The sequence below is a fragment of the Plutella xylostella genome, chromosome 28, assembly GCF_932276165.1.
Source record: "Plutella xylostella chromosome 28, ilPluXylo3.1, whole genome shotgun sequence".
NCBI classification, from domain to species: Eukaryota; Metazoa; Arthropoda; class Insecta; order Lepidoptera; family Plutellidae; genus Plutella; species Plutella xylostella.
The window spans coordinates 7,871,339-7,897,510 of record NC_064008.1 but is presented as its reverse complement, the minus strand read 5'-3'; the positions used below and the strand labels follow the sequence as shown (position 1 = coordinate 7,897,510).

Genomic DNA, 26,172 nt, shown 5'->3' with positions numbered 1-26,172 from the left:
GAAAAAACAAAGACACAGCCTATAAACAATCCACTCTATTATGCCATTGGTTTACTCCAAGACAGGATGATAGTCGACGATCGAATGGTGCAGCGGTTAGTTCCGAAGGACCCGGGTTCAATTCCCGACCGAGCCAGTTATTTATTTAAAGACAGATGTCTTTTCTCGAGTCTTGGGTGTTAATATTATGGATAATAATGTATCTATCTTAAAATTATTAATATGTTTATCAGCTGTGTGCTAAACATATTTCAGGCTCTGCCTAGTTTGAGGTCGGATTGTCGTGTGTGAGATGTCAACACATATTATTATCATTATTATCGCCGTTAAAATACCTTTAAAGGTGAAGTGAAGATCGTAGGCAACAGGGAAGCTTGTTAATAAGTTATTTTGTAATTTTTCCTGCAGGTATCCTGGATTAGAAGAAAAGACTACCACCTCTTAACAGTTGGACTGACAACTTATAGCTCAGACCAGAGATTTCAAGCCATTCACTTACAGCATTCAGAGGTATGTGAAATACTCTAAAATACACCTTTATTTTTGCAATAAAAAATATATCATAGAAAGAACTTGACAATACATTTAAAAACATTCCATAGAGATTTTCAAACTGAAGCTAGAATTGTAGAGCGAAGTCAGCGTAATCCATTTCGTATAGAAACTTAAAAAGTGATCTCTTTCAATCTTTTGTTAGATTTTAAATTGAAAGAGACAGAAAGTCGTTCGAATAAAATCATCTCAAAACTCAATAAAATAGTTCTAGGTTGTGGTATATTAGAAAAAAGTACGGTAAGAACTTTCAAACTTTAGTTAAATGGAAACCAGAAAATATTTCTAAGACGCTTTCACGTCAAGAATCTACCAGTAGCAAGATTGATTACCATTTTGTTGCCAAATCTAAATTCACAACGCATTTTGTGGGCGCCATTACAATGAGGAATCGCTGAATTTCACGGGTTTTTTTGTGTATTTTTGAACAGAAATTACGGTATTGTCATAAAAAACAGGAAGGTTGGGTGCCTAATTGCGATTTTATTATTATGACGCGTCCCATTTTACATTCGTAGTGTGGTTTTGTGAATCATTTGGGTAAAAAAACGTGTCACTAATGATGACATTTGTGTCAAAGCCTCTTTACAGTTCTCCCATCTTAATAATGCGCATGCAAATCTTCGCAAACTGTCGTATTCCCGGAAACACCCGAATCAGTGCCTTAAACAAAGCACTTGCATTTTGATCCTTGTTCGAAAGAAATAGTAGTCAATATCATGTGACACATAATCGAAAACAATTTGGGCGGTCGGTGGCTGTCACCGATCAGTCAAGGGTCTCAAGGTCAAGATCAATATTACTTTTGTGGAATTATAAAGAGCTGCAATTACACATCGTTCTTGTTATTTTTTTCAAATGTGAATTTAGGTAATTTCAACTTTAATTATTTTTGACGATGCCATAATATCAGGCACATTTAAGAATAAAATATGCGTCACATTGATAGACTTCACTTTGCCAATAAAGCCACACCCAAAAGACCAAGTTTGTAATTGTAATATTATTGTGAATGATCAGCGCTGTAAATGATTTTGAAGTATTTACAGCATTATAACTGAGATTTTAATGTAAACATTTTTATTAATGTGAAATAATCAGTGCTGTAAATACTTTTGAACTGAGATTTCAATTTTTTTATATAAACCTGTGTTTGAAATCCATTTCTCCTTATAATATAAACCTTGTGTTATTCAAACCATCTTTCATCCATCTTTACATCAGCTTCAGTAAGACACTTGAAAAGTACCTACTGTAACATTTTCGAAGTAAATTTTAATATTATGGAATATTATGAATTATCGAATCAAATTTCGTTACTGGTAAATCAATTATTTCTTTTAGCACCAATTACATAATTCTACTAAAATTTCATGAAGAAAATGCACTTAACCACTCTAAATACATAATAGTTTTCTAACGCTCGGGAATACGACCGTTGCCGAACAATGGCGAAGATTTCTATGTGCATTATCAATTTTGGGGAACTGTACATGACTGAAGGTTTTTACCAGCTAAGGATAATATACATCATGTCTGAATTGTATTTCAAAAGTGTAACTGTACTGCCGTTAATAATAATAAAAAAACTACGTTAAATATAAAAATAACTTTTCATAATACATAATATTCTAATCTATTAAAATACCGTATACTATACGTATTTATAGGGTATATTGCAATGTATAGTAATGTGTTACCGTTTAAAAAATCATGAAACAAAAGCAACATAATTATACGCGATCGATAAAACGCATCCAACAACCGACTCGTTGGCTATATTGGTACTCAAAGTTTCGACCCAAAAACTAAAATAAAACAAAAAAATATTACGATATCACGAACACTCGAAATAGCGCATGCGAAAATTCCATTCCATCATGCCACATTGTCCACATTTCAGTCACTGACTGCATACAAGTGACGTAAACACTACGTCTGAGAGTCTATTCTCCTCTTCAAAAACAGTCTCAAAAAATCGCTAACTGTCATTTTCCATTGAGGCTTCAAAGATACGCAACGTTAGGAGGGTCCGTTAAAAAACTAAGTTTCGGCTTAGTATTTGCAACAGTCTGTAAGCATAGAATTAATGCATTTATTAGTAATTGATGTTCGAAAATCAACGCTTTTAATTCAATGCGCCAATATTCGAGGTTGAGAACAGGACAATATTAATATCTGCTATAAAATTGTTGTGATAATAGCAATTAAAAAAAAAAAAAAAAAAAAAAAAAAACACGCACTCACGCCTTGTACTAATGTACTCCCTTGCGGGGTAGGCAGAGGTGCATTGCTGCACCCACTTTTCGCCAGAGTGTTATGTTAGTCCCAATGTAATAGGGGGCGGGCCTATTGCCATTTTACGGGCACATCCAAGACCCGAGAACAAATATCTGTGTTTAAACAAATATCTGCCCCAGCCGGGATTCCAACCCGGGACCATCGGCTCAGTAGTCAGGTCACTAACCACTACGCCATTCGGTCGTCAATAGCAATTATGTGTAACAATACCTAGAACATTAATAATTTGTTTTGTATAAAGAGACTCCGATCCTACAGACAAACTGTATGTAAACAGTTTTATGGGACACATTGTAAAACTACAATTAATATGTAAGTTTAATAAAAAAAATTAAAAAAAATGGCGTGAGCGTCGCGTTTTAGAAACGTTGCTGAGGTGGGAATGAATCCAGTTTTAGGGTTTTATAATGGTAGCACAACTGTGTTGGTGACACGAGAATCTAAGCTCTGTTTTTTTTCAGGACTGGACTTTGAAAGTTCGCTTTGTGCAGAAGCGGGACGCCGGCATATACGAATGTCAAGTGTCGTCGCATCCACCGACAAGTATTTTTTTGCGTTTGGATGTTGTTGGTGAGTGGTATATTGTACATTTTGTATTGGAAATGATTCTGAAAGCTGAAACTTATAGTTTAGCAATTTTTTATGGAATATGGAAAAAACATTTTGAAGCAACTTATGATAGAGTTCAATTTTGAACTATGTAGTTAAAACGTTTCACAGAAATAGATTTAAAAGACTGCACCTTCAGAACATTGTTGAACCATTATTGGCTGGTGATGAATAGTTTTCATTATTCGTCAATAACATTGAATAATTCCATACATATTAATGTAATAAGACCTTGAAAGGTTAAAACAGTATAATAAAAGAAAGATATCAAAGCAATTTAATTCATAAAACAATATATTAACATAAACATTAATGAAGGTGCAAACGCTCATAATCTCGAGCAAACATTTCAAGAAATTCGAGAATGAAGCCAAAAAAACATCATATTTACGCAAAAACAGCCGTCCCTTACTTTTAATTACCCATTTGTATGTTAATTACTGACCCTTTTCTGTATGATTATTTGCATATTGTGAATAAAGGGGTTATTTCAGAGGCCCGGGCTCAAATATCTGGGCCGACGGAGAAATACCTCAAGCCGGGCTCAACCCTGAAGCTACAGTGCAGCGTGGTCCAGACCACTGAGGCGCCGGCTTTTGTTTTCTGGTAAGTTAAAAAAAAATATAACTTGTAATTTGAAGACTGTATAGTTAAAAATACCGTATTGTTTACTACTCTTAAAAAATATTTATTATCACCCCTAAGACTTAAAAAGAATAAGCTAACCTTCGCACGTTTGTAATGGTTTAAAATATGTATGGACCTATGTACCTATAACCTATTTATATTATCTAGAAATCTAGATAACTAGTAAGCCTCATTATTGAAGATATTATTACAATAGTTCAAGCACAAAAACTCAATTTATGAAAATAAGATTTATAAATCCCCTCAAAATTTGCCGAAGGTAAGGATTTTCCCCTATTTATTGTTCGGCAGGCTTAAGAAAGTATTATTATGAGATGGAAAGTAAACCCTTTTAAATAAGGGAATGGAGAGTGAACCCTACTAATGTTCAAAGAGAGGTCAAGGTCAAAGATTACAGTAAAAATGGTCAACGTATTTATTTAGAAGTCTAAATTGTAATAGCGGAAAATAACACCGCACTTTCACCTGAGCCCCGTTCCATCTGCTGAGAAAGGAGAATGGAACTTGTTTTATTTAAACTACCTAATTTAAAACCTTTTAATGTAGCATTGATCATTAGTGCAACTGAGAAGAAGATATGATAAGAATGATGTCATTTAGTTTTTGAAAATGTGTCGAAATAAATTAAATGACACCAGTCTGTTATTAATATCTGACGACTTAAGTTAGTAGGTATATTTGTATAAAAATAAATAATGCATTATGTTTAGTGCAACTTAATTAATTTGTATGAAACTTCGTAAAATTATCAAACGGTTACTTGTTAATTCATATTAATTACTAGTATCTTTGTTAATAATTTATAATATGGTTCGCAATTTTGTAATGTAATGCAATGAATATTGTGAATAATAAATACAATACAACGGTGTTGGATAAGAAAGTAGTAGGACAGGGCTAAGTGTATCTACTTGCAAATAGTCTATGTCCAAAAGTGAAGATTTTAGTCTGATCTTGATTATGAAAACGTCGCAAACACACACAGATACAGTATGTAGTATAATATGTCACCAATTGTTTATCCAACATCCAAAACAAATGACGGCTAAACTTAATAATTTATAAACGTTGAAACTTTTTAAATTTCATCCGAAAACTCCTTGAATTGCCAAACAACATGTATTAGCTTTGTCTCATCCCGAAACAGCAACGTAGGTGGCTGTTACCCAGAACTCGGGAGCAATTGTTTGATTTGATACGTGAAAGTTCTACGAAAAGTTACGAATCTTGTTACAAGCGTTCATTTTAAAATGGAGTTCAGAAGATATTTGGAAGAAATGTAAGGAGTAATAAATAATAACGTTTTTTTTTCTTTCGCATAAAAGTTTATGTCATAAGCATCGATTTGTGAAACATTAAAAATATAAATTATGTTACCCTAAAACTAAACTCAACTAAAACAAAATGTGTTGTGTTGTATTTGGAACCTGTATTCTACCTTATCTAATCTTAACAAAATTGAAACGAATTTCAATGTGTTTTGTTTTTAATTGTCAGTAGTTACCTATGTATGTTACACGTTCACAAAATATCTGTCAGAATATAGTATTTTTCAATATGCTTTCAATCAATGGCTACCTAAATATTTTTAAAAATGTTTTACGCAAACAAGTAAAAAATATATTTTTGTTTTCATTTCCTGGTTTGTTAAATTTGCAAATAGAAAATAAATACGAACTTTTAACTTTTTCACATTCTATATCATTTTAAAACATAGAACTACACTTTCCACTCTTAAATACAATTATATTATTATTATGTTATGTTTTTGGTTGTACATTTATGTATGTCATACTAATTCATATTATTTGATCCTAGTTCTAGAAATAAGTTGTACCTGGAATCTAGGAATACATTTTAAATACATCAAAAGCGCCTGTTGCTGCGGGCATAAAATTTACTTATGAATTCTAGGAAGAGGTTTCTAGGTTTTAAAAATTAATATAATATTATGTATAATTTATAATAAGTAAATACTTTTTTCAAAACGCTTTAAGGGGAAGCTACTTAATGTTTATTTAGTAATTATGAGATTTATTACGATGGAGAAACTCCTTTGATGATTAATATGACTACTGCGGGGCAGTAATATATGTTGCAAACTAATCTGAATAGAAAAGGGTTTCCAGCTTGTTTCCAAATGGAAACGACGAGGAAACCGCTCTCAATAGTTTCTAACGACCGCGGGATGGAAATGGAAACCACACTATCTACATTCAATCTTATTGTTGTTTAGTTTTGTCTCATGTATTACTTATAACATGCCGTACACATACTATAAAGCTAAAATAATTTATGATTAAAATAGCAACACTGATGTCCTTTATCCCTTTGTGTGTTGTAACAAAAAATCACGCTTGTCATTAAAATTAAGAAATCTGGACGACGGAATTCTGACATTTCAAAAGTGATGCTACTTAAAAAGCTCTTAACCGAAAAAAGGATAAATTTGGATCCATTTCTGGGCAATAAAAAAATAAAATGACAGATAATGTATGGAATTCATATTAATTACTTTATTTTATTCTTTAGCTGGCATCACTTCCTACTAAATTCAGGGTTAGTAAACCTTTTTAATCGATTTCAAAAAAATATTCTTTATTCGGTACATATTTGTATGTACTTATGTAAGATTATTGGGACTGCACAACAAACAAATATACTTGCAAAATTTTATAGATGTATGTATGTTTATAATGTTTGTCCACGCATATCTCCGAAACGATTGAACCAATTGCCACTATAAATTTTTTTAATGGCTTACATTGAGCAGTCTAAGTATCATCATAATCGGTGAGTATTAATAATGATTAGATATTCTATTCTATTCTCTTTGGGGATGTAAGTACCTGCACCTGGCTCTCTCGAGTGGAACCTTTGTGCATATCCCCAAGGTCTAAACTGCCTTCCTAAGCTTGGACCATTTCCCACCACCACCACGCTGCTCCACTGCGGGTTGGTGGGTTCACATATTATCTAGATGTGCTAAATCTAGATATGCAGGTTTCCTCACGATGTTTTCCTTCACCGTAAGAGCGATGGTATACATTGTACTTAAGTTAAAATAACTCATTGGTACATGTCAGCGCCGGGATTCGAACCCGCATCTCTTGCGTGAGAAGCGGGCGCTTACCCGACAGAGCTACCTCTTATTATTATTTAATAATCGATTAGATATTTCAAAAATCAATTATATTTTTCTTTATTTATTAATTTATATCTTAATTAAGTATATTATCTTTGTGATGTAAAGGGACGTAATTATTACTCACCGTAGGTATATCCCCTTTTAATTTGGAGCGCCGCACTTAATAAGATGGATACATTCACTATTCACTAACAAATAAAATGTATAGAGTAGTTTAGACTTAGATGTTCAGGGGGGTCACTCTCTAAATCGACGAACGAACGAACAAGAATTGTCACGCAATCGGCACGCTTAATACAACGAGATAGAGCCGAGCTCTTGTTCGTTCGTTCGTTTGATTTTGGTAGTGGCCCTCCAGACTCGTATTGAAAAAAGGGCTCAGCCAAAAAAGGTTTGTGATCTCTGACATGTCAAAAGTAGATAACTGCCAGAATGCCGTCGAATAAAAGATCCATGTATAGATATTAAATTTGTATTTGTGTCTGTCTGTGGGAATGTAGCTCTACAGAAGACCCAATAGTAGATACTTCTACTGATACTGTGAGAAAAGATAAACTGTAAACGCTGATGTTTCAAACAAAAAGTGCAAAAAAGATTCAAATTAAACACGGTAGGTATTCGAACCCGCAAAACTTCTATTTATCGCTCTTGTAGACTGTCTCTATTGGGCTAGCCATAAACCATTTTTATTTTTACACAAAATGGTCCATACTGCTTTCATGTTTAAACTGCCATTAAAATAAAAGTCACGATCCAATCCATCAAAACAACGTAACAAAATGACGACGGACGATCGGCGGATCAATCGGGCTACTCAGTCGCAATTTGTAACTGTAGTTCGGTAGTAAAAAAACACTTTCGATAGTGATAATAATCTAATAACCATAAATAAAATCTTGGCTACCGAACATAAGTATTCATGGTTTCTTTTATGGATGAGGAGCAAAGTTATCTACGAAGTTAGAACAAGTTCTGGACAATAGCGCTTGCTCTTGGTCAAACTACGGTTTGCTATAAATTTCGACGAAGTTTTGGAAACCATAAAAATTGTTTTAGATTGAAGAGGTTTGGGCACTGGCTTTGGTGCTATATTGGTAATGTTGTACTGATAATATAATACGTTTTTGTCTCATTTGGTGTTTTAGAAGCACTTAGGTATTATAATTATTTTTTAATCCCTATAATACACTGCCGGGCAATGAAATAGTTCCACTGATATAACACCAAAATACTCCTAAACGGAAAATGCTAGCTTAATGACGCCTTCTGCAATATTGGATTTTATTTAATTGCGCATCAGAATATTCCCATGTAAAAACTTAAATATTGTAATAAAAATTTAAATTAAATGTTTTTTAAAAAATGGGACATTTGGCAACAAAAACAAAATCTCTAATTATGCGTTTATTATGTGTAAACTTGGTATTTTGATAACTCAGTACTTGATGTTTCGTCCATGTGCTCTCAATACAGCTTCTACGCGATTGGGCATGCTGAATACCAGATTCTTCAGCATATTCTGAGGAATGTTCTCCCATTCTTTGATGAGCGCATCTTTCAAGCCACGAAGTGTAATTGGAGGTGGATCTCGGTCTCTAACAGATCTGTCAAGCTCGTCCCAAGCATGCTCAATGGGATTCAAATGGAGGCTCCTTGCTGGCCACTCCATTTTGTGGATTCCTACGTCATGAAGTATCTTCATTTACAACTTAAGCAGTGTGCGCCCGTGCATTATCGTGCATGAACATGGCATTCTCGCCCATATTGGCCAAAAACGGACCAGCATGTTCATTGAGGACCTCATTGATGTATCTCACAGCAGTTAGGTTCCCGTTCTCGATTGGAACTAACGCTGTTCGACGCTCTGCAGTGATACCCGCCCACACGTGAAAGCTGCCTCCGCCGTGTGCCACTTTTTATTCAAAACATACTTGTGAAAAATGTTCTCCTGGTTGTCGGTATACTCTTTTCCTACCATCATGATGGTACAGCATAAATTGTGACTCATCTGAGAACATCACTCTGCCCCATTTGTCCTCACCCCATTCTGTATGATCACGGGCGTATCGCAATTGGGCAACTTTATGATGCCGTTCCAGTTTTGGGCCAATTGCTGGCCTGTAAAGCTTTAATTTTCTTTCGGCAAGACGTCTCCTGCCTGTCCACTCGCTTATTGGCTCCCTTCGAACTTGTAGAAGTTGTTGTTGAACGGCTACTCCCGTCTGATGTCGAATTCTTAACATGATTTCCGCAATGAATCGATCTTTTCGGACTGTTGTGCACCTTGGCTTGGATTCTCAGGTTTAATCCAGTCACCCTAAACCTTTAGATCACTCATCGTACAGTAGTATGAGTCACACCCATTATTCTGGCCGCATTTCTTTGGCTGGTTCCCATTTCCACCATGGTGATGATTCTCGCACAATCCTCGCGTGATACAGGTATGATTTATGGGTACGAGAGCCGTAAGTCCAATTTTATAATTCTTTTACAGCGACAAAAAAAATAATGAAATAAAAAGAAAAACTCAAAACGAAGCAAATGTTTTCCAAAATTTTCAAACCCGAAACTTGTCCTTTTTATCTTTTTTTATCCATGGCTTCGAAAAGAACACTATTAAAAAGTGTTTGCATTTAAAAAACAATGCATAATAAACTATATGTCATAAAACTTTTTAATTCATGAAGCTAGGTGCTATATCTTCGGAGATATTAAGGTGTTTGTCGGCATTTTGTGGGTGGAACTATTTCATTGCCCGGCAGTGTATAGTTATTATTATATCTCTCTTATGGATCTCTGAATGGTAATAATTAAGTGATTATGAAAATTTTGCTCTCAAGAAATCTATCGTATTTAATAAAAAAAATGTAGGTACCTATCAATCATAGAAAATAAGTATATAAAAATTAGCAAGATCTCACGAGCCTCCCCCAGGGGGTTACTTTATATACTGACGCATGAGCGATAGCTGTTGTACAATCGGCTCATTTAATACAACGAGATAGAGTCGTGGCTTGCGAAGCAATGCCCAGAAACTTATTTTTTCGTCATATAGAGTAACCCCCTGATAAACGCCCTTGTCTTCAATCGTCAACAAAGTCAAAAGGTCGGAATTTAACAAACAAAAAATAGCCTCAAATATTTGCTCTACAGATTGCCTATGAAAAATTAAAGAATAACTACCTAAGAACGTAATTCGAAGGTTTCAGGCAAAAACAGGCCAAGTCTGATCCGAGGTTGCGCACGAAAAGATCCGTACCATTTTCTGTAATAATACCTAGTGCATATTTTTTCCAACAATCATAAGTTTGCAAAGTTACATGATAGTTACAACCAATTTGAAAAAAGACGGTGTATCTGTCTGTGGTAACGTCCCACCTCCCAAACAGCTGAACCGATTTTCTATTTTATTTCTTAGCCATATTTAACAAATTCAGCTTAGCCGTTGAAATGTTATGCGTCTTTTAGTTTTGAATTTTGGGGGGTTTCTGACGTTGGTTAGTACCTTTAAGGTACGGAACCCTAAAAGGAGAATCGCCATCGTAAACACTAGCCGGTCGGACCACTTGGCAAGTTTATGCGGCCCACTTGCCAAATCAAATCTTTGCCAAAGAATACGCCATTTGTTTTAGAGAAGAATGAATTAAGTCAGCGCGCGTGCCGTGTCTGCCATTTTGCGTGACAGCTCTAAATTAGGGAGCCCTTGGAAAATGGGGGCTGTTGGCTGTTGGATACAAGGAGTAGCTGACCTTCGATGGAGAAAAAAGTTATTAACCGTTAAAAATATTTGTATTTTAATTAATGCACGTGACTGGTAGCTGTAGAGCGTATGATTGTGATGACTGTACTTCACAGGTGATGCAAAATATAACAAAGAAGGCCGAAATGCGGTGACTCTGGATGTCGTTCTGTACAAAATTCTTTTTCACGATTCTTTTTCACTTTTTTCAATTTGGAAATATAAGACTTTTGAAAAGTTGTAAATAAATGTTTCATTTTTATGAGTTCTTATTCTGCGATTGGTAAATTAATTATAAATTTGAATGTGGACGCGACAATAAGTAGGGCGAATTTTATACAGTAAACGAGTATATACCTACAAAAGTGGAACCGTATTTGTGCGTTGACTATACTCTAATATTGTGATTCCGTTTTATGAAAAAGCTTAGCTTATATTGGAGAAAATACTCACTTTGAAACCCAATCACTCAACGTAATGAATATCCAGTATCCACCATCCTTTCATCTCTTTATTTTATGTGCCAAAAATATAAAACATCGGTACTGTCAAGTTATACCAACCAAAATATTTAGTATGACGAATTTCGAGATGCAAAAAATGCTGTAACACTTAACCTTTAAGTATGGACGTCATTTTTTCTTAACACCAATGCGGACGTGGAGTCTCACAGGCTCCTACATGCATACACTTTTTTCTGATTAGATATTGAAGTTAAGGGATTTAGCAATAAAATAACGCGCATATGTAATCAAATTTTGTTTAAAAAAATATAGGTCCATTTAGGTTCTAATTTACTGAGGTTACATTTTCTGGTATTAAAAATAGTCAAAATGATCAAAATAAGTCTTATTTTCTTAAAATATAATACATAAGTAACCGAAAACATAAAACACCTGCTTCAGGTAACTAATCAATAAAATATTGACCACAGTCTAATAACGCAAATTTATTGGCAATCAGTGCACAGGGGTCTAGAACACTTGGAGACACACAGGTTTCTTGCACCCAACACAAACATAGGTATTCATCCTATGTTTTTTCGCGGGACAGATTCTACATGCTCTTCTGGACCCTTGACTGGTTTCTTGGTCCTGGACACCTTCAAGGAGCATAATTATCATCACCTAAAACACGATTCATAGGCAACCTCAGTTCTCTTGGCAATTGTATATTTATAAAACGTCTTTGCATATGACTCATGAGGCACGACAAGCACACATATTCACCGGACGACTCAACCTCCTCCCTCATTGGTAGTTTGGCAACGAAAACTAAGCTTTATTTTTCGTTGCTGAGCCGCTAAATCGCGGGGAGCGAGGGGAAATAGGCAAAACTATGAAAACGTAAACATTAGGTGGCCTGTAAGACTCCACGTCCATACTTAAAGTTTAAAATCTCAGTACTTACTCCTAATTGCAGACTTATGTCTATAAGCAATTTATCCTAAAACATCCTAAATAACTTTTACAAGTTATAATTTCTTTTTCCGCTTGATTTTCTCGTTCAAACCCAATTGTAGACAAAACTCAATGAATTTAACGAAGACCCAGAACAAAAGGGAACCTTTGAATTTTGTTTTACCCTTTGAATTCATTAACCCCTGTTTCAGCTACTTATTACGACTATAAGACTTTAGGTGAATAAACTGGCAGTACGGAAAAGGGGCATAAAAGCCTTACCGGAGTGAAGAATCAAAGTTCCTTTTAAGGTCCACCTTTCGTCATCGTACTCAACGGACGCATCGCATTCAGTATTCTTTGTATAGAAATTCGCACAAGTGCGTCCACTTTATAGGCATTGCCGTCGACGTTTCTCCATAAATTTATGAGAAATCGTTTGCTGTGAAACATACCCAGGAATCTGATGGGCAGTCAGCGATTGACGTTTTTCTGACTAAGCGTCAATTCACACGTACCACAACCACACCACGTCGCAGCGACTAAATGTGGCCAAGCTGTGGTTACGTGTAAATTGTGTGACAGCGGCTTTTTGCAGTTGCGTTATGGCAGCGACAAAATGTCGATGTGGTTGTGTTGTCGCTGTCGTTGTGATGTGGTAACCACGTGGTCGTATGCATTTAATAGGGAAATAAGGTGGCCGCGGTGCCGCCGCCGCGTGGCGGCGTTGCCGACGCGATGTGGTTGCGATGTGGTTGCGATGTGGTCGTATTACACAGGTGGTCGATGACAACGGCAAAATGTGGCACGTGTGAATTGGATTATTCATTTTCAATACAAAATATACGCCCGACCACACGGCGTGGTTGTGGTGTGGTTGTGGTACGTCTGAATTGACCCTAACCCTTTGAGCACGGTGAAAAACCTGGTCCCGCTCTAGTGTATGCTATTGTCACACATCTGATGTCATTGACACACTTCTGAAGTCTTCAACTTTGTCGAATTGTTTCTCCTTTGCTGCAAATGGTGATTGTAGAATTGTGGTAATTCAGATCACATGGTCTCATTGACATATATATTACTGCGTAAGGACAGGCCAAACCACTCAAGAAAATGGCACCCGCGCGTTGGCCCTAAAATAGACATTTTAGGGCCAACGGTCCTCAGTCGACAGTTGTCTGTGACGGAGAGATAGTCTTTGTTTCTTGTGAAAATATGCATATTTTTGTTGTGAAAGGCTACAAAAACTATGATACGAAGGTCAAAAAGGAATATGGAATATCGTATCATCCTTAATTAATAAATAAACACATTTTAAAGCGATAATTATTTTACTACCAAAGTCTACAATGGCCGCACGATGTAACCTTGTACGGACGTCCGCATGCAACTCACTCATATTATTATGTACCTACACTGTCCTCTCTCTCTCTCTCAGCCTTCTGTAGTCCACTGTTGGACATAGGCCTCTCCTAACGATCGCCACCCCAAACGGTCACCCGCCATCTGCATCCAGCGGCTTCCCGCTACCTTCCGCAGATCATCAGACCAACGGGTTGGGGGGCGACCGACACGCCGTTTGCCGACACGGGGTCTCCACTCCAGAACCTTTCTACTCCAGCGGTCGTCGGCTCTGCGGGCTACGTGGCCAGCCCATTGCCACTTCAGCGTGCTAATCCTTTTGGCTATGTCGGTAACTTTAGTTCTCCTGCGGATTTCTTCATTACGAATCCTATCTCGCAGGGACACGCCTAACATAGCCCTTTCCATAGCACGTTGAGCAACTCTGAGCTTGTGGATAAGCCCTTTGGTGAAGCACCACGTCTCGGCTCCGTAAGTCATCACTGGCAACACGCACTGATTGAAAACGTTTGTTTTCAGACACTGAGGTATGTTTTCAGTGAAGATGTGTCGTAATTTCCCGAACGCTGCCCATCCGAGTTGGATTCTACGAGCTACCTCTTTATCGAAGTTGGATTTACCTAATCGGATCACTTGTCCTAGGTAGGGATACTGATCGACAACTTCGATGGTGACACCTCCTACAGTTACGGGCGATGATGAAACATGTTCGTTCGACATGACCTTTGTCTTGTCCATGTTCATTTTCAGCCCAACTTGTTTAGAGGCATCATTGAGGTCTGTGAGCATTTCGCCTAACTCCTCCAGCGTTTCCGCCATAATAACTATGTCATCAGCAAATCGTAGATGAGAGATATATTCGCCATTGACGTTAATGCCCAGTCTTTTCCACTCTACAAGCTTAAAAACATCTTCCAGTGCACAGGTGAACAGTTTCGGAGAAATAACATCTCCCTGTCTCACGCCCCTTTGCAACTGGATCGGTTTTGTGCTATGTTCGTGTAATCGAACTGACATTGTGGCAGCATTGTACATACATCTCAACACCTCGATATAGCGATAGTCTATATGGCACCGCTGAAGGGATTGAAGCATCGCCCAGAGCTCAATAGAATCAAAGGCTTTCTCATAGTCCACAAACGCTAGACATAAAGGTAGATTATACTCCTCGGTCTTCTGTATAACCTGCCGAAGCGTGTGTATATGATCTATGGTACTATAGCCTTTTCGGAACCCGGCTTGTTCGGGTGGCTGGAAGTCGTCGAGTCTTTGCTCGAGACGATTCGTAATAACTCTCGAAAACAGCTTGTACACATGGCTCAGAAGTGCAATGGGTCTATAATTCTTCAATAGGGCTTTGTTGCCTTTCTTGAAGAACAAAGTCACTACACTTCTGCTCCATGCCTCCGGGCTTGTGCCTTCGAGTATGACGGAATTAAACAGCCTCCGAAGTGCTATTAAAATCGGTCTACCGCCGGCTTTCAGAAGTTCTGTCGTTATTCCATCATCTCCCGGAGCTTTGTTGTTTTTTAGCTGTTTGAGAGCTATACTAATCTCGTCTAGACTGACGTCCGGAATATCTTCGGTATAGTGTCGGGTGAGTGGCGCTCGGCTGTCGTGAGCACCGCTGGTAATAGGGTTTTGTGTTGTGGTGTATAACTGTCCGTAGAATCTCTCAATTTCTCCCAGAATTTCGGGCACTGATGAAACGGTGTTGCCAGTGTCGGTCTTCAGTTGGGTCAACAGAGTCTGCCGAACAGGTCGATCTCTAGCAAAGACTTTGGAGCCCTTGTTTTGCTCTATTGCGTCTTGAATGCGCTTGCAATTGTAGCGTCTCATATCGCAACGTCTTGCTTTGGCGATCTGTCTGTTTAGACGTCTGTATTCGACCATATCAACTGAAGACTGCAACCTCATTTCTCTCCGTTCTCTTATGAGACTCAGAGTCCCATCTGAGAGTTTTTGAGGTCCTCGGTTGGTTCGGGACGAAAAATATTTCGATCCTACCTCTCGGACAGTTTCCACAAACCTATTATTTAAATCGTCAACTGTAACGCAATTCTCTAAACATATCAGGCGGTCGCAAAGCTCAGACTGAAAGCTTTCGGGATCCTGGATTTGAGCAGGAGTAGGGCGGAGCGTGGACTTCATTAGACGGGAGCGTTCTATTTTGCAGTTTATATTCAAAGTGCCTCTTACGAGTCGGTGATCGCTGCCGGTCTTAACCCTACTGATCACTGAGACATCATTGAATATGTGCTTCTTATCCGTCAATATGAAGTCGATCTCGTTTTTAGTCTTCCCATCGGGGCTAATCCACGTCCACTTCCTTTGTGGCTTCTTCTTGTAGAAGGAGTTCATCATATAGAGGCCCTCCTTCTCTAAGAAGTCAGCCAGCATTTGCCCACGATGGTTCCGGACTCCAAATCCATGTGACCCCACTTTCGTCTCGCCGCCTTCTTGTTTTCCGAGTTTCGCGTTAAAGTCTCCCATCACCACCGTGAAATGAGTAGTGAGCTTACGCAGGGCAGACGATACGTCTTCATACGCAAGTTCGACCTCATCATCGGTGTGCTTAGATGTGGGTGCGTAAACCTGTATGACCTTCATTGAGTATCGTTTAGATATTCTCAGGATGAGGTACGCAACCCGTGCCGACACACTTCCGATTTCAACGATGTTGTTGACGAGGGACTTGTTGACGATGAACCCGACACCCCCTTGGGACAGTTGGTCGCCCTCCCGGTGGTACAGCAAGTTTCCGGACTGGAGAATTTCCGTATCCTCTCCCTCTCGTCGGACTTCGGATAACCCTATAATGTCCCATTTTAGCTTGCTGATTTCCTCTTCCAGCTCCTCTATCTTCACGTCTTCCCTCAGTGTCCGTGCGTTATATGTTGCCAGGTGCAAGGGTCGGTTGGGCTGGTAGCCGACTCTCTGCCGGAGATTCTTCGCACCCCCTGCCCCGCCGTTACCGTGACCGCTACCGGAGTCCGGGATAGCGGGGCTGCCGGGGACTGGGGGCCGGGGCTTTGTTTTTTCCATCAGGAGGTTTATTTGCCATAATCACCGCGCTTGGCAGGCGTGTTGGTGATTCTCCTTTTTTACGGCGGGAGATCGCCGCCTCTGCTAGGAGAGGAGGTCGGGTCGATTTACCGCCGCCCGACATTCGGCGTTGTCACTCGTTAGCACCACCCAGGGGACACGTGTAGGGTAACTAGGGTTTGTACCTACGGACGTGAGCGACAAGCCCCCCTACCCTACCCCTACCTACACTGTCCGGTGACGGTAAAATATGAACGCACGTACAAGGTTGCGTCGTCAGGATAAGTAGCTTGGCTCTGACATAGTTCCAACAAATTATGACAGATGGCAGTTATTTTGCTTGTATGAAGAAGGTTTGAGTAAAATGTTCTGAAGGGCGTATCCTTCCTTTTGAAATCATTGCATGGTCTACAAAGTTTCTATGGAAAAGCAAAATACTTAGATGTACTGCGAATTTTCTAAAGTTTTAGAACTAAAGTGGTTCAGAATGACCCCTTGAGTAACTTCCTTCTGATTTAGTATAACACTTTTGCAAAAATTTCAGGGTTCACCCCCTTTAAGCTAACTTTTCATCCTTCTTAAGTCATTTAAAATTCGTAATAAGTATAAAAAACATTTCTACGGTACAAAGTTAGCCTTAGTTACCCGCGGCCGTCCAATCACCTTATTATACTCTTTTTTAACAATATACAAACCCTGTATAAGCGAGTAAAGCTAGTAAGATTATAAATACCCCTCGGCTAAACCACTGCCTAGCGTTGCGTACTGGTCATTAGAGAAAGATCCGATTTCAACAACCGAGATACAATTAGTGCGAGCGAAATTGACCTTAAGTACCTACGTCCTAACGACGTATACTGTTTCGAGAGTACCTAAACTTTGTTAACTTAAGTACCTAGTTACACGTCATTTTTGTTGCTACGCGAACATTTTTACAAGTAAATACAGGCCTTTTTTGGTCAAATACAAGACCGGACCACAGAGGTTTATTTTTTTTTCTTTGCGCGTTAGTGATAAACCTGAGCAAGGCTTTATCACCGTGGTGAAAGGATTAGCCAGTTAGATGAATTGTCATTGAAACAGTAAATAGGCGGTACAAGCCAATAAAATTAAATTGAACGTAAATAAATTGGTGGTTAGCGAGGCTGACAATAATTTACGAAAATCTATACCAACTAATGAAGCAATCATCATATAAATTGATGGAGCGGTTTGCGATTAAAGGTTAAACTCCTGTAGTTTAGCAATTTTAAACACTATATCCCGAATTCCTAATGCTGGGGCCACACTAACGGGAAATGCCATTAATTATTGTCATAATTGATGATATTAAACAATGAAAAATATACCTTAAACATTTGTTTAGTGATCAAATTACTCCTACGATTACAGTCTATTATAGCAACCATTATTGGCATATTAAGGTATTGTGGCCCTAGCATAAAACGAGTTGTTAGTTTACAAGAGGCTTGTTCGCACATTAAAGTTACCCACCAGAAGTGCGCGAACCGTTACGAGGTGTAATGTAAAATGTTACACAGCGAGCATTCATGCAGCAGTCAGTACTGTTACGGGCAATACTGTTACAGTAGTGTTACGGGGAAACCAGCGAGTAACGAGCTGATTTTAGAACACAGCGTTGCATAATATTATGCTCGCTGAGAATTTTACATTACAGTCCGTAACGTAGGTCAGTACCCAGCTTTAGGCCAGTAGCTTGGCCAGCGCCTTGGCGAATGGAAAGGGGCAGCATCATCAGACCTTCTGTTGTTTACCTCGCCCAATCTAACACCCAACCCTCTTCACAGGTACCACAACAGTCGCATGATCAACTACGACTTCGAGCGAGGCATCAACGTGACGACAGACGCGGCTCTGCGCGTGTCTGCGCTCCTGATACCATCGGCGAGCGTCTCCCATGCAGGGAATTACACTTGTGTGCCGAACAACGCCGTGCCGGCCAGCATACTGGTGCATATATTCAACGGTTGGTTACTTGTATTTAATTTTATGGATCGAATATAAGAGATGTTCAGGACTTAGAGTATCCAATAGGTACATAGTATAAGGCCTTTCTCCCATAAAGATACGCCTGCGCGACTCTAGTCTCGGAGACTAGTCGCCGCGAATTATTAAGGCCTAAGATTCAAGAGGATTCCTTCCTTGCCGGAATAGACCAATAGGGGCCAGGCGGCATAGCGCGCACCAATGACGTTGCGCGGTTTTGAGACATTCCGCCCGCGCCTCATTCCGCACTCCCAAGGAGACCTATAAAGTCTGGCCAGTATGATTATTATGTATGAGTGCATATGATTGTATTGAACAGCTACCGTACCACAGAACAATCTTTTTTTTTTTTGTTTTTCATAGAAGTTAGATTTGACAAGCGAGCGACGCTGTTTAAGGATGGTTTCGGTGGTGGTAATACCACCGTTGGTTAATTAGTTATAACTTTATTGCTGCAGTAGACCAATAGCGACAGAGCGGCATAGCGCGCACCAATGGCGTCTCGTGATTTTGAGACATACCTTCTACTTATGAAGATTCCAGTATCATGATGATTCTTACCGACAATTTTTTTCACAGGTGAAAACCCAGCTGCAATGCAGTCATCAGCGTCCACCTTCTGGAGTTTATTGACCTGGAGGAGCTTCCTGCTGCCAGCTGTCACCACACTCGACTTGATCCTGCGGTGACGCTCATTCAACTAATTGTTAATCTAGGATACGTATTGTATAGATTTGTGTACCTATTTGCATTAGATTGTCTGTTTTTGCGTGGAAATATTATCAATTTAGGCTGTGTTTGCATTTGTTTAATTAGTTATGTCTTCAGTTTGTGATTTTTAAATCTTCTTTATACGGATCTTCAATCTGAGAATAGTCAGGATTCTTTCATCAGACTATTGACTATACAGTCTGTACATGGTTATCTATAAAAAATATGGCTGATCAGTTGTCATATCGGATCAGAAACAAGTTTATTGTTTAGCAGAAAAATGCTAGAACATTTTTCAGCCTGCCAATAAGTAATATTTTAAAGTGGTAGGCGGCACTACTCAGTAAAGTACTAACTTAAATTATTTTCGGCGGTCAGACATCTACGTGGCAAACTATACTAACCACGGCTCGTCAAACTACTAACTGCATAGTAATTCCGTATTCTGGAATACCGAGGAAACCCCAGTATTGACAAAACAGACTGGCACAAACAGAGTATGACGAAACTTTAGCCTAGCGGGATGGCTGCTTGGAAGTTGGTCTAGTTTGTGTGTTAGACAAGTGTCCAACCAGGGACTTTAGACTACCGTTAGAACTGTAGTGTAGCTGTTTTATACGTAGAATGTCCAGTTGCTGTACCACCACCGAAACATTAGCAATTAACAATCCATAAGCAGCGATGCTTGCCTGTCAAATATCTGTCAGATCAAACAAGTTACAGTGCCACAAACTTATCTGTTCCGGTGACAGTTCAAGTAAATGTCTAATATTTCTTCATTCTATAAGATTTTATGTTTGCCCGTGGTGGTAAATTGTCCTTGCGGTTATAATAAACCCATCTAATCTACATCAATATACAATTAATTAGTAAGTAATGAGATATGGATCCATTTAGTTCGCTCTCACCGGAACAGATAAGTTTGTGGCACTATACGTCAGATTTAATAAGCGAGCGACGCTGTCACACTCTAGATCTAGATATGCTAAATAATTATAAATGTGCAGGTTTCCTCACGAAGTTTTATTTCACCGAAAGAGGAAGTGATATACCACTTATAAATGCTTCAGTTCTACAAGTAAGTAAGTCATTGACGGTGGAAAGTACGAACCAAATAAGTAACACCTTTTTATATAATTTACATTGCTAAAACCAAAGAATTTGCTGATTTCAGAAAAGTATATAAATTAGCGTCGCTTAATGTGATTCTTCTTTCAAACGTCGAGGTTTTAGAACTAGAGCATACACTTGTACTTAAATAAATAAAAACTATACGACATTATACCTACTGGTAATTCACAAGCCGACTTACATCAAGGAGATTGAAACATCATTACATTACTTATTACTATTAGGAGCCATCTTTCGAAACTTCCTCAACGAAATCCGATAAGTGAGCCAGCAAAACAATGAGTCCAATCAATCAAATAACTACTTTATTACTTCCTCCATAGCAACCAAACTTGATTAGCGGTTATGAGTCGCTGCTTGAGCTATTTACGGAGCTAACAAACATGGACAGATTTCGGATACTTTATTTATCCGATTGATCATCCTGTTACCTGATTGGATAATCAATTATTCAAGGAAGAAGAGTGATTCGTTTCGGTAAACAAAATTAAGATGGAATAGATTATTCAAAGTCAATATCTATAATAATACCAATCTTCAATATTATGAGCTTAACTAAACTTACTTATTACGCATTCATCTCGCACTTAGGTGAGAATTTTGACAGTTGTTGCTTAACCTCAGTGATCAGTTATGATCGCTGAAGCCCGCTCGACTATCGACGCTTCGCATTATAAATAGATCGTATCATAAAAAGTCAGTTTGCATTTGCAGTATGCATAGGCTCTTACTGTACAAAAAGTAAACTTGTGAATTTTGACAAAAAAAATATATATTTTTTATCAGTAAAGTTTGGTAACGTATTTTAAAATATTAGTTCTTTTTCACGCAAAAACGGACTTCCTGTCTGGATTCATAAGAATGGGTATTCAGAGACAATGTTTCAATATTTTATTGAAATATGAGTTTCTAAAATTATTTTCATCTTGTGATCCTTGGCAGCTTCGGAGATGTCTTAATCGTAACACTTTGTTTTCAAGTTAAATTACACTCACGGGCAAAGAAAAGATTCCACTGAGAAAAACATCAAATTACTCCTAAACGGAAAAAGCTAGCTTTATGTCGCCTTCTGCAACATTGAAGTACATTTAACAGAGCATCAGGATATTAACAACTAAAAACAATAATATTTTGTTATAATTCTTAGTAACGAGGTTGTTTGGTGTCAGCTTTTGGTGAGTGGAACTATTATTTCATTGCCCGTGAGTGTATTAATACTCGATCTTAACCTTGTTAGTTAATTTATATTAGTATTTACCTACATCTAAATTTTCACAGTTATTAAATTTAATGGAAATAAAGTGTTACGTTTACAGTAGCTACTTCTCTGTATCTAATGTAATTTTAACAGTAACTTTATGTACCTAGGCGTAAAAAGCATGTTTCATTGTACCTAAATCATGTTTCACTATAAATCATATTTCAGTATACATATAAATTCATTTGTGTTATGTAATAACCTGTTGTTTTTCATTATGCCTGTAATACCTACTACTGTTTATCTAACCTAAGATTAGAAGATGATTTTTAGGATTTATAAAATTTATCATCTCCGTTTTACCTGTGATTTTACCAATTAAATTATTTAGAGTACCTATCTAGATAGTTTATTGTTTGTGGCTTAGTCCAAACATTATTGTGATTTAAAATTCATTTATTTACTGTAAAAAATGTGTAACACACCAACATTTATAATATGTGTATGTATAATTATATTTATATTTTGGTAAGTAATTACATTAAAACATGATACCCTGGATATTACTTTGATTTATTTCCGGGTTGTAAAACTATACCTTGAAATAAACGATTGAATCTGAAATTTGATCGTGAATGAATGATAAGTTCATGACTTTTGAAATGATGATCTGGACTCTCCTATCATCATTTCTAATCATACATAATTATTTAGTATTATTTTAAAAAGCAAGCATTTCATGTTTTACTGTTACTCCGTCCACAAAAATGTAAAATGCACTTCGGAATTTTACCTATTTTAAAATTTTATTTTTCTGTTCAAAACTGAGAAAGTCATCAGCTCCGTCAGCATGGAATCTATGTATTTTGCATATCTACGGAGATAAATTTAATTCATATTTATTTATGCAAATGAAATAAAATGTAGGTAATTGGTTAAAATATATGTTTGTAGAATTCCCATTACGGAATTCCCTTCGATAATTATTTATTTATTTTTCTAAGGAAAACTTACAGCTAAAGTTTATGTTAAGATGCTAAAAGTATGTACTTATTGAAAGCCAATTACAAGTTTTCACTTATTATTGTTATGTAATTAGTCAGAAGACCTAGTGAGATTTTTTTTAAGGTGCAGAGTTAGTGCAGCCTTTTTACCGCTAAGTGGCGGATCTGTGCAATACAAATTATTGTTTATTTTTTACCGCTCAAATTGTGCTCAAAACACTCGCACTTCATAATAATTACAATTTACTAATCTTGTAATAAAATTTCTTTTTTTAAGGTCTTAGAATGTTTGGGTTCACACGCATTATTTTAATAATTTTAATGATAATATTGTACATTATTCTAAACGTTTCTGTAAAATATATAAATATTTGTATTCATTTGTGATACCTATACCTATCGCTCATAAAGATCATTGTTAATATTGTAAATATAATAATAATTAAATGAATGTTAAGGAAAATGTCATAAATAAATAATTGTTCATTTTTTATCATGTTTTTTATGGAATAAACTCCCCGTAAACGAAAAAATACCGATTGATTCTCAAATGCTTTACCAACAGACTTGGGGCAATATAAAATGCATTTACGTGACCTACTTATTGAATTTAAGAAAGTATAAAACTAACGTCATGATGGAATATTGTGTACTGTCGACCGCTTGAAGCCTACCCTCATATTTGTTCATATCTAGTTTTCAGTTCAGGTCACCATAGCAAAAAACACTCGCTAACACTGAAAATGGGTACCTAGCATGGGCCGCAAGACGCGAAAATAAGACGTGACAAAAGTTTTGCCGTGTTCATTGCCGAGGCCGCGCGATGTAAGACAGCGTGACGCAAGATTTTTGTCAAATCTTTTATAAGCGTTTGGGTTCTCGTGCTACGTATGCAGATAGGAACGGGATATTGTTTTAAAATCGGGAATGGATTTACCAGATAGTTAAATTTCAACCAATATTTAATCAAAATAATTTACCGATTGTAATATAAAACAAAACACAATACCTAAACAAGAACATAACAAAACAGCGCAAACTAAAAACTGCCAAGAAGCCCAAAGAAATAATGTAAGATTACATTTCGAAACAATCGCTTGACGAAGGTGAAAGGAAGGCTAAAAGGGTCCTTTTCACAGCTGTTACAGGGGGCGGAATAAATTGCGACTCCCCAAGTATAAAAATTAGATAAGACATCGGAAATTAGACGCTTTTCCTTATGGTGACATCGTGAAATAGGTAAGAGATTGGATTTCAGGATAGACACTAAATTTTTTTATTTTAAACTGTCGAATATCTCTGCGCCCGAAAAAATATTTAGTTTAATACACAATAGATTCTGGTAATCATTCAAAAACGGCGATACGGCTCGCGACCTATCACGTGAGTACAAGATGTACATAGCAGCGGGTGATTAGTTTGCGAGTCACCTCTGACTACCCTTTCGGGGATTACAGTCATGAACATTTATGTGGGATTGGTGGTCAAGAACAAACACTTTTAGATACCGTTTAAGTACCGAAGCTTTATTTTAAACTCTTTAAAATTTTATTTAATAGCAACGCGCCTAATCAGTCTTCCATCTTTTATTCGTCTCCTTCATTCTGTCTCGCTCTTCCGGTCCTTTCACTCACTCACCTTACGTTCCTTTCTACTCAAGTCATAACGTTCCATTCTCACATCCCACACTCGGCTATCCTGAAGCAAAGGCTGCCCTCAGCCTTTCATACTTTAACAGTCATATACCGTTACAGAAAACAGTCTTATAAATTTATAGAGCACAGTCTTATACAGTAATAGAAAACAGTCTTTTACAATAACAAAAACAATGAAACCTTTAAACATAACATGTTAAAACATATTTTACTCTTAAAAAAACAAAACAAAATTAACTTTGTGTAATATAAGTTACACTTGAACATAAAAGTTACAACATAACAGTTACTTGAACATACCTTGAACTTGTAAACCTTAAAGTTACACATCCTATTCTTATTCTAATAATACTATCCTATCATACATCAACTCAACTTATACTTTACTTGCATACTTAAATCTTTACTTCTTTCATTCATCTCTGTAAAACAACCTTACTCACCTAGACCTTCCTCCGAGTCATTAGTAGGCCATGGTTTCATGTAGTCACTACTACTACTAGTATTTATTGGACCCTCTTTTGATAAATCTATCTTTTCCACATTGTAACGGTCGTTTCGTTTCACTTTTGTTACTCGATATGGTCCTAGATACTTCGGCTTGAGCTTCATACTGGTACCAAATTGTGTCCTCTTTATGGCCACAATGTCACCTTCCTTATATTTATTACTTTCTTTCCTTTTTTTATTATACTGTTGTTGGTTTTCTTGTTGAACCTTTAATATTTGCTGTTTCGCTTGCTGCCGGAGGTCTTCTCTTTCTTGATTAAAATTTTCTCTTTCTTCTTGCAATATTAAGTCGTAGATTTCTATATCTTCTTTGCATCTCATCTTTGTGCCAACAAGCAATTCAAATGGGCTGGTATTGATACTTCTTTGAAATGTGCTGTTCAGAGCCATCTGTACACGGCTTACATGCTTATACCATAGTCCTGGCTCTGCGATAGACATCTTTGTAAGAACAGCTATCAGAGTTCGGTGAACTCTCTCGACTTGTCCGTTCGCCCGTGGAACTCCAGTGGTTATCAACACATGCTGTATCTCTTCTCTTTCACAGTATTCTTTGAAGTCATGACTGGTGAAGCAGGATCCTCTGTCTGTAATATAACGACGTGGATTTCCAAATGTCTGCTGCAGAATGAGTAGCTTATCAATCGTCTCAGCACTTGTTGTTCCTTTGGTTGGAAATAGCCATACAAACTTGGTGAAACCGTCTATGACAGTTAATATGTAGTTATACTTCTTCTTAGTCTCCAGGAATGGTCCAATATGGTCACAGTGCAGAGTGTCCAATGGTAGACCGCCTTTTTCAATGCTGTTCAGAAATCCTTCCTGTTTACCTTCCTTCTTTGTTGCTAAAAGGCAGGGAATACAACCCACAATGAAATCCTCAATCTTCTTGTTAACATTCTTCATGTAATAGTCTTTATTTAGCAACTCTAGCATTTTCCTCTTCCCAAAATGTCCTCGCTCATGTATTTTCTTAATGATGTCATGCTCCATACTTCTGGGTATTACTAAACATTTATCTTCTCCTTTATACAGCATACCATTATCTAGCATGTAGTCCTCGTATGGTTTTTCTTTCAGAATATTCATGATTGCATTCAGTCCATCGTCTTGTTGCTGTGCTTGTCTTATCTGTTCGCTGACATTTGTCAC

General features: G+C 37.4%; 1 protein-coding gene across 1 annotated transcript in view; it reads left to right on the top strand.

Moving 5' to 3' along the window:
• The window catches only part of LOC105393740, a 111,037-nt gene extending 91,402 nt beyond the window's left edge, over window positions 1–19,635 (top strand). The window contains exons 4-8 of the mRNA XM_011565538.3: window positions 409–510; window positions 3,315–3,423; window positions 3,957–4,068; window positions 18,613–18,791; window positions 19,391–19,635. Of these exons, the coding sequence (XP_011563840.3) occupies window positions 409–510; window positions 3,315–3,423; window positions 3,957–4,068; window positions 18,613–18,791; window positions 19,391–19,500 (612 nt within the window). The 3' untranslated portion in view covers window positions 19,501–19,635. The remainder of the gene's footprint in view (window positions 1–408; window positions 511–3,314; window positions 3,424–3,956; window positions 4,069–18,612; window positions 18,792–19,390) is intronic.
• Window positions 19,636–26,172: the final 6,537 nt, after the last annotated feature.